A 13084-nucleotide genomic window follows, 5' to 3' on the forward strand; every position below is an offset into this window, starting at 1 on the left:
TGGGTCCTGTCTCCAGAATGTTGACATAGTTGATGGAACAGTATAGGCCATGGGAGTGATCCCTGTGGCACCCCACTTGTCACGTGCAGACGGTGGAACGCTCCCCCGACGCTTATTACCACGCTTTGCTTCCTGTCTGAGGGCCAGCCCGCCACTCTGGCTGCCCAGATTGGATTTCCTGTGCAGAAAGTTCATATTTTACTTCGCCAGTATATATTGTGTGGTAATCTGTGGAAGGATTTTATAAAATCTAATTATATAACATAGCATTAGTGCTATTATTATTATTATTATTATTATTATTATTATTATTATTATTATTATTATTATTATTATTTTTATTATTACCATTATTATCATTACCATTATTATTATTATTATTATTATTTTTATTATTATTATTATTATTATTATTATTGAAGTTCATGTAAATTCATGAAATACATGAACAATAATGACGAAATTATAAAGCACGGGTGAAACCAGGAAAGACCAGTGACCCATGACTGGGGAAGACGTCACGAGACCAGTGACCCATGACTGGAGAAGACCACATGCCAGAGACCACGAGCTACATCAAATCACGTGAGCAAAATAAAAATCAATATATTACAACACGAAAGACAAAATATAGAAACCAATTAAGTGTGGAAACCTTCCACTTACGAGACCAAAGACCCAGGTCAACAAGCACCACAAGGCATGAAGCAAAGGAATAAGAAAACGATGAAACCCCAGCCGTCAGGTGCAGGTAGAGACCCAACACCTGAGAGAAACCCAAGATGAAAGACAACCCCAGCAAGAAAACTGGTGAGGAGAACACGCGCGGAAACAAGAAACCACGAAAGGTCTTCCTTCTAAGCCAAGGTTTAGATATCAGCTAGCACCTAGAGGGAGACACACTGTTAGAGAATACCTAGAGGGAGACACTGTTAGGGAACACCTAGAGGGAGACACACTGTTAGAGAATACCTAGATGGAGACACACTGTTAGGGAACACCTAGAGGGAGACACACTGTTAGGGAACACCTAGAGGGAGACACACTGTTAGCGAACACCTAGAGGGAGACACACTGTTAGGGAACACCTAGAGGGAGACACACGCCCGAGGGGATGAAGAGAGAAGCAGCGGCGGAGGTCAAGTTGCCGTGAGTGACGGCCGGGCCAACACGGGAGTTTGTTTACCACACTGCACGTCTCTCACAACAAACACCCTCACCACCACCGCCACCGCCACCGCCTCCGCCGCCGCCGCCGCACCCGCTGCTGCTGTCGTCCCCCGTTAATGTATTATTTAGTGGTGCGAGTCCCCACTAGTGTATTGTATGATGGCCTGAGTCCCCACTAGTGTATTGTATGATGGCCTGAGTCCCCACTAGTGTATTGTATGATGGCCTGAGTCCCCACTAGTGTATTGTATGATGGCCTGAGTCCCCACTAGTGTATTGTATGATGGCCTGAGTCCCCACTAGTGTATTGTATGATGGCCTGAGTCCCCACTAGTGTATTGTATGGTGACCTGAGGTCCCTCTAGTGTATTGTGTGGTGACCTGAGTCCCCACTAGTGTATTGTATGGTGACCTGAGTCCTCACTAGTGTATTGTATGGTGACCTGAGTCCTCACTAGTGTATTGTATGGTGACCTGAGGCCCCATTAGTGTATTGTATGATGACCTGAGTCCTCACTAGTGTATTGTATGGTGACCTGAGGTCCCTCTAGTGTATTGTGTGGTGACCTGAGTCCCCACTAGTGTATTGTATGGTGACCTGAGTCCTCACTAGTGTATTGTATGGTGGCCTGAGTCCTCACTAGTGTATTGTATGATGGCCTGAGTCCCCACTAGTGTATTGTATGATTGCCTGAGTCCCCACTAGTGTATTGTATGATGGCCTGAGTCCTCACTAGTGTATTGTATGGTGACCAGAGTCCCCACTAGTGTATTGTATGGTGGCCTGAGTCCCCACTAGTGTATTGTATGATGGCCTGAGTCCCCACTAGTGTATTGTATGGTGGCCCGAGTCCCCATTAGTGTATTGTATGGTGGCCTGAGTCCCCACTAGTGTATTGTATGGTGACCTGAGGCCCCATTAGTGTACTGTATGGTGACCTGAGTCCTCACTAGTGTATTGTATGGTGACCTGAGGTCCCTCTAGTGTATTGTGTGGTGACCTGAGTCCCCACTAGTGTATTGTATGGTGACCTGAGGCCCCACTAGTGATTCGTGTGGTGACCTGCTTCCCCACCACTATATTGAATAGTAGCCTGAGTCCCCACTAGTGTATTGTATGGCGGCCCGAGTCCCCACTAGTGTATCGTGTGGGGACGAGTCCCCACCACTATATTGCATGGTGGTCTGATGCCCCACCAGTGTATCATGTGTTGACCATGGTCATCACCAGTGTATTATGTAGTGGCCTCATTCCCCACTAGCGTATCGTATGGGAGCAAGAGTCCCCACCAGCGTATCGTATGGGAGCAAGAGTCCCCACCAGTGTATCGTGTGGCGGTCTGAGTCCACACCAGTGTATCGTGCGGTGAACTGAGTTCCCACTAGTGTATCTTGTGAGGGCCTGAGTCACCACTAGTTTATCCAGTGAGGACCCGAGTCCCCCGCTAGTGTATCCGGTGAGGGCTTTAGTCCCCACTAGTGTATCCTGTGAAGGCGCAAGTCCCTGCAAGTGTTTCCTGTGAGGGCCTGAGTCTTCACCAGTGTATCCTGTGAGGGCCTGAGTCCCCACCAGTTTATCTTGTGAGGACCCGAGTCCCCACACAAGTGTATCCTGTGGGATGCTTAAGTCCCCAACTAGTGTATCTTGTAGGGGTCTGAGACCCCACAAATGTATCGTGTGGGGTGCTCAGATCCCTTCTACTGTATCCTGTGGGGGCCTGAGTCTCCCTCCACTAGTGTATCATGTGGGGTGCTTAAGTCCCCACTAGTGTATCTTGTGGTGACCTGAGACCCCACTAGTGTATTGTGTGGTGGCCTGAGGCCCCATGACTGTATCGTGTGGTGGTCTGAGACCCGGCTAATGTATCGTGTGGTGGTGGGCCGGCCGCTGGGAAGCGCGCCTAAGTTCAGTGTATGATTTTGTTACACGGAGGACGGCAGGAGGGAACTTAAGATGTAGTGGAGGAGTCGAGAACAAGGGGTGCAGTTGTTACAACCCCCCCCCCTCCCCCCTTCCCTTAACCATCTCTCTCTCTCTCTCTCTCTCTCTCTCTCTCTCTCTCTCTCTCTCTCTCTCTCTCTCTCTCTCTCTCTCTCTCTCACTACCCTTCCTTATCTTCGTGTCCTCACCCCTCCCCCCCTCCACTATTCTGATTCTCTATATGGACAAAAAAAAAAATAAAATAAAATGGTTCTCATTTCGTCGAACAATCTGGAAGAGCCTAGCCACCGCTGACGTAGGCTTCCGTTCCGTGGGTTCGATTACGTGGCGGGTCCAAGCGACGACAGTTGACAGGTTGTTGCGTCTGAGACGCTGGACCAGTAGCGGGGCTCAAGGAGGAGGAAGGGCACGAGCAACATGGCCACAGAGGCATCCATTACGTCTGCTCGCTCATCCACATTACCCATTAAACTGGAAAAAAAAAAAAAAACGTGTGGAGCAATGATCAACAGATCTAGGAGTCAAAAGTTGTGTTGACACACAGTCAGGTGACCAGCACGCATTTCAGAATGTGATTTTTTGTGAATCTGTCTTATTTACATAGTTAAATGTATACTTGAACAGAACTTTTTAAGTCAAAGACGCATCCCTGAAATGAGCATTACAGTTACCAAACGCGGGAGACAGCGACAAAGTATAATAAAAAAAAAAAAAATATATATATATTGGCGGAATGCGTGCATAGTGCCATTGTACAAAGGCAAAGGGGATAAGAGTGAGTGCTCAAATTACAGAGGTATAAGTTTGTTGAGTATTCCTGGTAAATTATATGGGAGGGTATTGATTGAGAGGGTGAAGGCATGTACAGAGCATCAGATTGGGGAAGAGCAGTGCGGTTTCAGAAGTGGTAGAGGATGTGTGGATCAGGTGTTTGCTTTGAAGAATGTATGTGAGAAATACTTAGAAAAGCAAATGGATTTGTATGTAGCATTTATGGATCTGGAGAAGGCATATGATAGAGTTGATAGAGATGCTCTGTGGAAGGTATTAAGAATATATGGTGTGGGAGGCAAGTTGTTAGAAGCAGTGAAAAGTTTTTATCGAGGATGTAAGGCATGTGTACGTGTAGGAAGAGAGGAAAGTGATTGGTTCTCAGTGAATGTAGGTTTGCGGCAGGGGTGTGTGATGTCTCCATGGTTGTTTAATTTGTTTATGGATGGGGTTTTTAGGGAGGTAAATGCAAGAGTCCTGGAAAGAGGGGCAAGTATGAAGTCTGTTGGGGATGAGAGAGCTTGGGAAGTGAGTCAGTTGTTGTTCGCTGATGATACAGCGCTGGTGGCTGATTCATGTGAGAAACTGCAGAAGCTGGTGACTGAGTTTGGTAAAGTGTGTGGAAGAAGAAAGTTAAGAGTAAATGTGAATAAGAGCAAGGTTATTAGGTACAGTAGGGTTGAGGGTCAAGTCAATTGGGAGGTGAGTTTGAATGGAGAAAAACTGGAGGAAGTGAAGTGTTTTAGATATCTGGGAGTGGATCTGTCAGCGGATGGAACCATGGAAGCGGAAGTGGATCATAGGGTGGGGGAGGGGGCGAAAATTTTGGGAGCCTTGAAAAATGTGTGGAAGTCGAGAACATTATCTCGGAAAGCAAAAATGGGTATGTTTGAAGGAATAGTGGTTCCAACAATGTTGTATGGTTGCGAGGCGTGGGCTATGGATAGAGTTGTGCGCAGGAGGATGGATGTGCTGGAAATGAGATGTTTGAGGACAATGTGTGGTGTGAGGTGGTTTGATCGAGTAAGTAACGTAAGGGTAAGAGAGATGTGTGGAAATAAAAAGAGCGTGGTTGAGAGAGCAGAAGAGGGTGTTTTGAAATGGTTTGGGCACATGGAGAGAATGAGTGAGGAAAGATTGACCAAGAGGATATATGTGTCGGAGGTGGAGGGAACGAGGAGAAGAGGGAGACCAAATTGGAGGTGGAAAGATGGAGTGAAAAAGATTTTGTGTGATCGGGGCCTGAACATGCAGGAGGGTGTAAGGAGGGCAAGGAATAGAGTGAATTGGAGCGATGTGGTATACAGGGGTTGACGTGCTGTCAGTGGAGTGAATCAAGGCATGTGAAGCGTCTGGGGTAAACCATGGAAAGCTGTGTAGGTATGTATATTTGCGTGTGTGGACGTGTGTATGTACATGTGTATGGGGGGGGGGGGGTTGGGCCATTTCTTTCGTCTGTTTCCTTGCGCTACCTCGCAAACGCGGGAGACAGCGACAAAGTATAAAAAAAAAAAAAATATATATATATATATATATATATATATATATATATATATATATATAGATAGATAGATAGATAGATAGATAGATTGATATAGATAGATAGATAGATAGATTTGAAAGGATCACAATTTTGCGCGTGATCAGGATATTCCTATGAGTCCACGGGGAAAATGAAACACGATAAGTTCCCAAGTGCACTTTCGTGTAATAATCACATCATCAGGGGAGACACAAGAGAGAAATATAAGTCAGTTGCTATACAACGAAGAGACGAAGCTAGGACGCCATTTGGTAAACATGCTGAAGCCTGTGTTACGGGGAGAGCCTCCCCCAATATCCCCCCCCTCACCCCCGGCTAGCAGCATCTGTGAACACTTGACAGTTATGACAGGCGTCACGCGCACCGCGGGGGCCGTCTATCCTTCATAGATATTTTTTTTTTCTTAAATAATGAAACCCCTGAACACTACGACACGACCCTTGAACACCCTTGGATATAATGGCTTGGCCGCGCTGTGTGCTCAAGGGGTTAAACTAATTACCATTCGTGAAAGATATGATAAAAAACACGATTATACAAAAGGTTTAATTTTGATAGAATATACAAAATGTTTAATTTCGATGAACTGTTTTCTTAGGACCAACTGTTTTTCATTAGGGTCTAATTATGAAACGCGGATGTGTGAACTGCTGTGGTACGGATGTAAATGGTTTACGATTGAAAGAGATGGAGGAATACATCAGACAATCCTGATTCAGTTTTGACTGGAAAGTTTAATGAAACAGCTTCAAATCAAAGTTTCAATATATATCTATTTATCCTTCATAAGCCATATTGTCGATTCAAAGTGTATCATCATGTTTATCTAAGAGAAAATATTGCCTGGCTGGGGATGACTTGGCCGCCGCCATCATGACAACATTACCGCAGAACCAGAAATCCTGAATGTTAGTGATGACGTCACACGCCTTTTTAACTTTCCATTCAGGGCCTGACCACCTCCACTGACTCGTCTCACTGGCATCACTGGTCGCACAGTTTAAAGCAAAACTTAATTTTGAAACATTTTCCTTATTTCTCTTCATTGTCCTCTGAAATCAGGTGCATTGATAAATTTCACTGAATCGCATGTTTGGAAAATACAGTCAGTTCAAACTCCAATGTTTAGTTTTTAATGTTCATCGTTTAGTTTCGCGATAATAAATAGAATGACATCGTTCAAGTGTATTTAGCAAACGTTCTCTCCATATTAAAAGGTCAAGAACCCGCCTTCCGCGTCGCGTCAGAGAACACATTCACGTTGTCGGTTACATCAGGGTTATTTTTAGCAGTTATTTCCCTCGCCTTCTTCCCGAACAGTTGTTTCATCTGGACCCTAATAATACGTAGCGAGTTGTTAGTTGCGTATGGAATGAAGATCATTAACAAGGTCTTCCTGTTACACACTTGTGTGGATGAATGTGACGTACGATATATACGGGCAGGAGGTCTTAGTACAAGAGGTGCCACTTTGGCCACCTGTTCTAAAAATGGTAATGATTTATTTCCTTTGTGAATACTTCCACTTTATTTTTAAGTGTGACATATACACGTAGTGTACTGGTTAGCGTTTCAGACTAAGGGTCAGCATAGGCGTTCCCGGGGCCACTCCTGCTTGGATACGATTCCTAGGCGCGGCATCGGCCCACACCCAACCCATGTGCTCATCATCCTTCCTTTGGAACTGGTCAATAAAGTCAAGAGACGGGGGCAACACGAGTGTACAAGTCCTCTCCCGCAGCACACATTTGGAAATTACATACGAAGATAGGAATCTCTATATCATACAAATAAGTCATTACATACGTACTTCACATCCAGGAACTAGCACCTCTTAACCAAAAAAGAAATTTACTTTGGCACACTAGGAAGCTAAAAGAAAAATGCTAAATCCTTTTAGTCCTACTGCTGCTATCGGCATCAATCTACACACTTTCCCGCCACAAGTGGAATTCCTAACGCTGACTGTGATTGCAACCTGAACAAAGGACGAGTCACTGGAGCTGGCTGGCCTGCAACAACCACTGCTGCTCCAACTTCCCCCCGCCCAACACTGCTAATATTGCCGATAAAATTCCGTGCTGTTCACTCCCACATTTGTGCATATGATAATAGAAAATTCATAGATAAAAATCATGTGCTGTTTTTGTCTTTATCTGATTGAATTATCTCATATCACAATCTCGTTGTAATTGTATTAATGAGTTTAAAATGTCTTTTTCTGTTTTTCTCCAGTGCTAGCAATATATATATATATATATATATATATATATATATATATATATATATATATATATATATATATATATATTGGTATCATTGCCGTTTCGGACAGCGATCAAATTTTGGGAGTCTAAGCCTGAGTAGTTTGGGCAATTTAAAAACACTCTTCTATACAATTTCTCCCACAAATTATTAGGTTAGGTTGTTAGGTTAGGCTTGTTAAGTCTGGTTTGGTTGGAATTGTTTTGCGTATGTTTCTTTCTTAAGATTTTGACCTTCATTTATATTACAAATCACAGCTTTTTGTTATTTCCACCACCCAAACCCCAGCTCCCACTGAGGGTCGCCCATTATCGTTGAATAATGAAGGGATATCTCAAATGACAGTGATTTGCGGTAGAAATGAAGGTCAGAATCGTACAAAACACGTATAGAAACATCGATAAAACATAATTTCAACTTCCAAACAAGTGATGTCCGAAACGGCAATTTTACCCAGCGATTTTCAAAACCAAACTTTTACTAAAACAACTCATTTCCTCATCCAAAAAATGTCATTTACGAATAAAACTAACTCGGAAATCTTCTCAAAAAAGATTTCCATCAACGCTTAACTAAAAATGGGTTTTGAAAAATGTATACTTACAGGACTTTCGTACGCTCCGTGGTCAGCCTTCATATAGCCGTCATCACCGCACACTATCTGTTTTCCTGTATTTATGACACTTCACTGTTACATAGTTTACTTATCATTTGTTTATAGAGATAACTTATGTAATTAATCTCTAAATCAAAATCTGGGGCGGTTTTATCCCTCCACGCCGGATGACCAGACCTGACTGCAAAAACCCGCGCGGAATACTGAGGAGGAGGGGGACGCCTCCCTTACCTGTTGACCAATAGTCTTTCACTACCCACCCAAGATGGCTGTTCGCTGTTTGTATCAGGAGCTAATCACATCTCTAGATTCCCCGGGCAGAATGAGACAACTACAAATCAGCTGAATGGAAAACGGTGACATGGACCCTGGAACGTTCGGGTTTGTGGTTTGATGGTTCTGATGCATGAAAGTCATGCTGGACAACGGAATTATATAGGTTAACCTGCTAATGGTCACGGTTGATGGTCGCTCACCTTTCTTAGGACTTTTTGTCTCTGTGGTGTCCACCGGCTATAGCATCCGTAGCCATAACCCCGCCACCCGGAAGTCACTAGGACTGGCCAGTTTGGTTTAGTGCTTTACGTAGGATTAGTTTTCAAAAAAGTAGAGAGAATGTTGGGGAGAAGAGAGTGATGAGAGTAAGTGAGCTTGGAAAAGGACACATGTATGAGAAAGTACCGGGAGAGACTGAGAGTAGAATGGCAAAAGGTAAGATTAAATGACGTGAGGGGGAGTGGGTAAGGAATGGGATGTATTTAGAGAAGCGATGATGGCATGTGCAAAAGATGCATGTGGCATGAGAAAGGTGGGAGGTAGGCAGATTAGAAAGGGTAGTGAGTGGTAGGATGAAGTTGATAGTGAAAGAGAAAAGAAAGGCGTGTGGACGATACTTACAAGGAAGAAGTGCAAATGACTGAGAGAGATATGCCGGCAGGAGGTCAAGAGGAAGGTGCAAGGGTTGAAAAGAGGGTAAATGAGGGTTGGGGTGAGAGAGTATCATTAAAGATTAGGGAGACTGAAATGACGTTTTGGAAGGAGATAACTAACGTGGGGAAGACAAGAGAACAAATGGGAACATCGGTGAAAGGGGCAAGGGGGGAAGTGATAACAGGTGATGAAGTGAGGAGATGGAACGAGTATTTTGAAGGTTTATTGAATGTGTTTGATGATAGAGTGGCAGATGTAGGATGTTTGGTCAGGGTGGTGTGCGAAGTGAGAGGGTCAGGGAGAATGGTTTGGTCAAGAGAATAGGTGGTGAAAGCCTTGCAGTTGAAACAGCAAGGCGGCAGGTTAGGATGGTATTGCAGGGGTGATTGTGTTGTTGACTGGTTGGTAAGGATATTCATTGTGTGTATGGATCATGGTGAAGTGCCTGAAGATTGGCGGAATACATGTATAATGTCACTGTACAAGGGCTAAGGGGATAAAGGTGAGTGTTCAAGCTACAGAAGCATAAATTTGAGTATTCCTGGAAAATTGTATAAGGGTATTGATTAAGAGGTGAAGGCATGTACAGAGCATCAGATTGGGGAAGAGCAGTGTGGTTTCAGAAGTGGTAGAGGATGTGTGGATCAGGTGTTTGCTTTGAAGAATGTGTGAGAAATATTTAGAAAAACAGATGGATTTGCATGTGGCATTTATGGATCTTGCAGTCACTCTTCTCTCTTCCTACACGTACACATGCCTTACATCCTTGATAAAAACTTTTCACTGCTTCTAGCAGCTTACCTCCCACACTATATATCATAAGGCCTTCCACAAAGCATCTCTATTAACCCTATCATATTCCCTCTCCAGCTCTGGTTCCCAGTGAAGGTTGGTCTGCGGCAGGGGTGTGTGATGTCTCCATGGTTGTTTAATTTGTTGATGGATGGGATGGTTAGGGAGGTGAATGCAAGAGTTTTGGAAAGGGGTGAGTTTGCAGTCTGTTGGGGAAGAGAGGGCCTGGGAAGTGAGTCAGTTGTTGTTCGCTGATGATACAGCACTGATGGCTGATTCAAGTGAGAAACTGCAGAAGTTGGTGACTGAGTTTGGAAAAGTGTGTGAAAGGAGAAAATTGAGAGTAAATGTGAATAAGAGCAAGCTTATTAGGTTCAGCAGAGTTGAGGGGAAAGTTAGTTGGGATGTAAGTTTGAATGGAGAAAAACTGGAGGAAGTGAAGCTTTTAGATATCTGGGAGTGGACTTAGCAGCGAATGGAACCATGGAAGCAGAAGTGAGTCACAGGGTGGGGGTGGGAGTGTAGGTTCTGGGAGCAATGAAGAATGTGTGGAGAGAACATTATCTCAGAGAGCAAAAATGGGTATGTTTGAATGAATAGTAGTTCCATCAATATCGTATGGCTGCAAGGCAGGGGCTGTAGATAAGGTTGTGTGGATGAGTGTGGATGTGTTGGAAATGAAATGTTTGAGGACAGTATGTGGTGTGAGGTGGTTTGATCAAGTAAGTAATGAAAGGGTAAGAGAGATGTGTGGTAATAAAAAGAGCAGAAGGGAGTGTACTGAAAAGGTTTGGACATATGGAGAGAATGAGTGAGGAAAGGTTGACAAAAAGGATATATTTGTCAGAGGAGGAGGGAACAAGAAGCAGACCAAATTGGGTGTGGAAGGATGGAGTGAAAAAAATTTTGAGTGAATGGGACCTGAACATACAGGAGGGTGAAAGGCGTGCAATGAATAGAGTGAACCGGAATGATAAAGTATACTGGGGTCGACCTGCTGTCAGTGGACTGAACCAGGGCATGTGAAATGTCTGGAGTAAACCATATATATATATATATATATATATATATATATATATATATATATATATATATATATATATATATATATATATATATATTATCCCTGGGATAGGGGAGAAAGAATACTTCCCACGTATTCCCTGCGTGTCGTAGAAGGCGACTAAAAGGGAAGGGAGCGGGGGGCTGGAAATCCTCCCCACTCATTTTTTTCTTAATTTTCCAAAAGAAGGAACAGAGAAGGGGGCCAGGTGAGGATATCCCCTCAAAGGCCCAGTCCTCTGTTCTTAACGCTACCTCGCTAATGCGGGAAATGGCGAATAATATGAAATATATATATATATATATATATATATATATATATATATATATATATATATATATATATATATATATATATATATTGACTGCACCTACTGATTTTTTTTCACACAATCACTTCTTAAATGTATTTAATTTAAATGTAGTGATTCACTGGGCTTAGATGTTCCAATAAACTCGGTACATCTGCTGAATTTAGTCTATCAGGCGCTGGAAGTATCAAATGACTGGTGTTCATAGAATGTCCATGAGATTAGAAAATGGTATTTAACTCCCTTCCCCAGCACACACACAAACCAAAGGCTAAAAATTCCTACTTTTTGCAGAGGCCATCTAAGATGTCTGGCAAGCCACTAAACGTGATCCAGCGAGAAAGCTTCTTTGATGACGCCTTCTTCAAGGAAGCCTGGGAGGACTTCGATCGTGCTGTCCAATCTGTCCTGGACAAGTTCGACAACACAGGGCTGAAGGTGTGTTTTCTTGTGCATCTCTGAATTCATCTTTACATCTGTTAATGAATGCAACAAATCTATTGATGTATAAGAAACAAGATGTACATGGATATGTGTAGAACTACACACAGATGCACTGTAGTTTCCATTGCTCCCAGCAATCTTAATCCTTTGAGATGATGATCCATGTGTTGATTTCCTTCCAATTGTAATAAGGACTTTTTGGTGTGTTCATATTGTGATATTTGATATCTTTATTACCTCAAAGAAATATATATATTATCATCCCTGAACAAAAAGGTGAACTTTTCTTTATTTGAGCTCTGTAAAAGAATATTTTTGGCACTGTTACAGGTGGATCAAGGCTCCAGGACACAGTGTCGCGATGTTTACAGCAAAATCCGTACTAGCAAGATCGATGAGGACCTCTATGCTTCACAAGCCCTTCAGATCACTGAAAAGGATGGCAAGTTCCAGGTAAGTCATACAAAAGAAAAAAAAAAATCCAAGCAGTCACTTGTAAGATGTATGGTTTACCTGTATTGATTTTTTTTCAGCTCAAAAATGCTGTAATTTGAAAAATATAGTTTACAGCTGGAGAGGATTTGGTTATCATAGCCCTTTACAGGACTCATTGTAAGCAATGAATTATGCTTAACATGCTTTCTTTGTCATAGGTCATATCACGTGTGGCGGGATGGCGACGGGAATGAATAAGGGGAGACAGTATGAATTATGTACATGTGTATACATGCATATGTCTGTGTGTGTATATATATATGTATACGTTGAGATGTATAGGTATGTATATGTGCATGTCTGGACGTGTATGTATATACATGTGTATATGGGTGGGTTGGGCCATTCTTTCGTCTGTATCCTTGTGCTGCCTCACTAACACGGGAGACAGCGACAAAGTATAGTAAATAATTTATATATATATATATATATATATATATATATATATATATATATATATATATATATATATATATATATTATCATTATTATTATTATTTTGCTTTGTCGCTGTCTTCCGCGTTTGCGAGGTAGCGCAAGGAAACAGACGAAAGAAATGGCACAACCCACCCCCATACACATGTATATACATACACGTCCACACACGCAAATATACATACCTATACATCTCAACGTACACATATATATACACACACAGACATACACATACATACACATGTACATAATTCATACTGTCTGCCTTTATTTATTCCCATCGCCACCTCACCACACATGGAATAACA

At 42.8% G+C, this 13084-nt stretch overlaps 2 protein-coding genes across 4 annotated transcripts in view; one reads left to right on the forward strand and one right to left on the reverse strand.

Annotated features, from left to right (window-relative positions):
- LOC139757725 (uncharacterized) overlaps nt 1-11044 on the reverse strand; it is a 221327-nt gene extending 210283 nt beyond the window's left edge. Inside the window, exon 1 of the mRNA XM_071678485.1 lies at nt 8296-11044. The gene's annotated coding sequence lies outside the window, so the exon portion shown is untranslated. The remainder of the gene's footprint in view (nt 1-8295) is intronic.
- The window catches only part of LOC139757688 (uncharacterized), a 95726-nt gene that overhangs the window by 73720 nt on the left and 8922 nt on the right, over nt 1-13084 (forward strand). For all 3 annotated transcript variants that reach the window (XM_071678444.1, XM_071678457.1, XM_071678449.1), the window contains 2 exons: nt 11697-11840; nt 12177-12299. In XM_071678444.1, the coding sequence (XP_071534545.1) occupies nt 11697-11840; nt 12177-12299 (267 nt within the window). The remainder of the gene's footprint in view (nt 1-11696; nt 11841-12176; nt 12300-13084) is intronic.

This window comes from Panulirus ornatus, chromosome 2, assembly GCF_036320965.1.
Source record: "Panulirus ornatus isolate Po-2019 chromosome 2, ASM3632096v1, whole genome shotgun sequence".
NCBI classification, from domain to species: domain Eukaryota; kingdom Metazoa; phylum Arthropoda; class Malacostraca; order Decapoda; family Palinuridae; genus Panulirus; species Panulirus ornatus.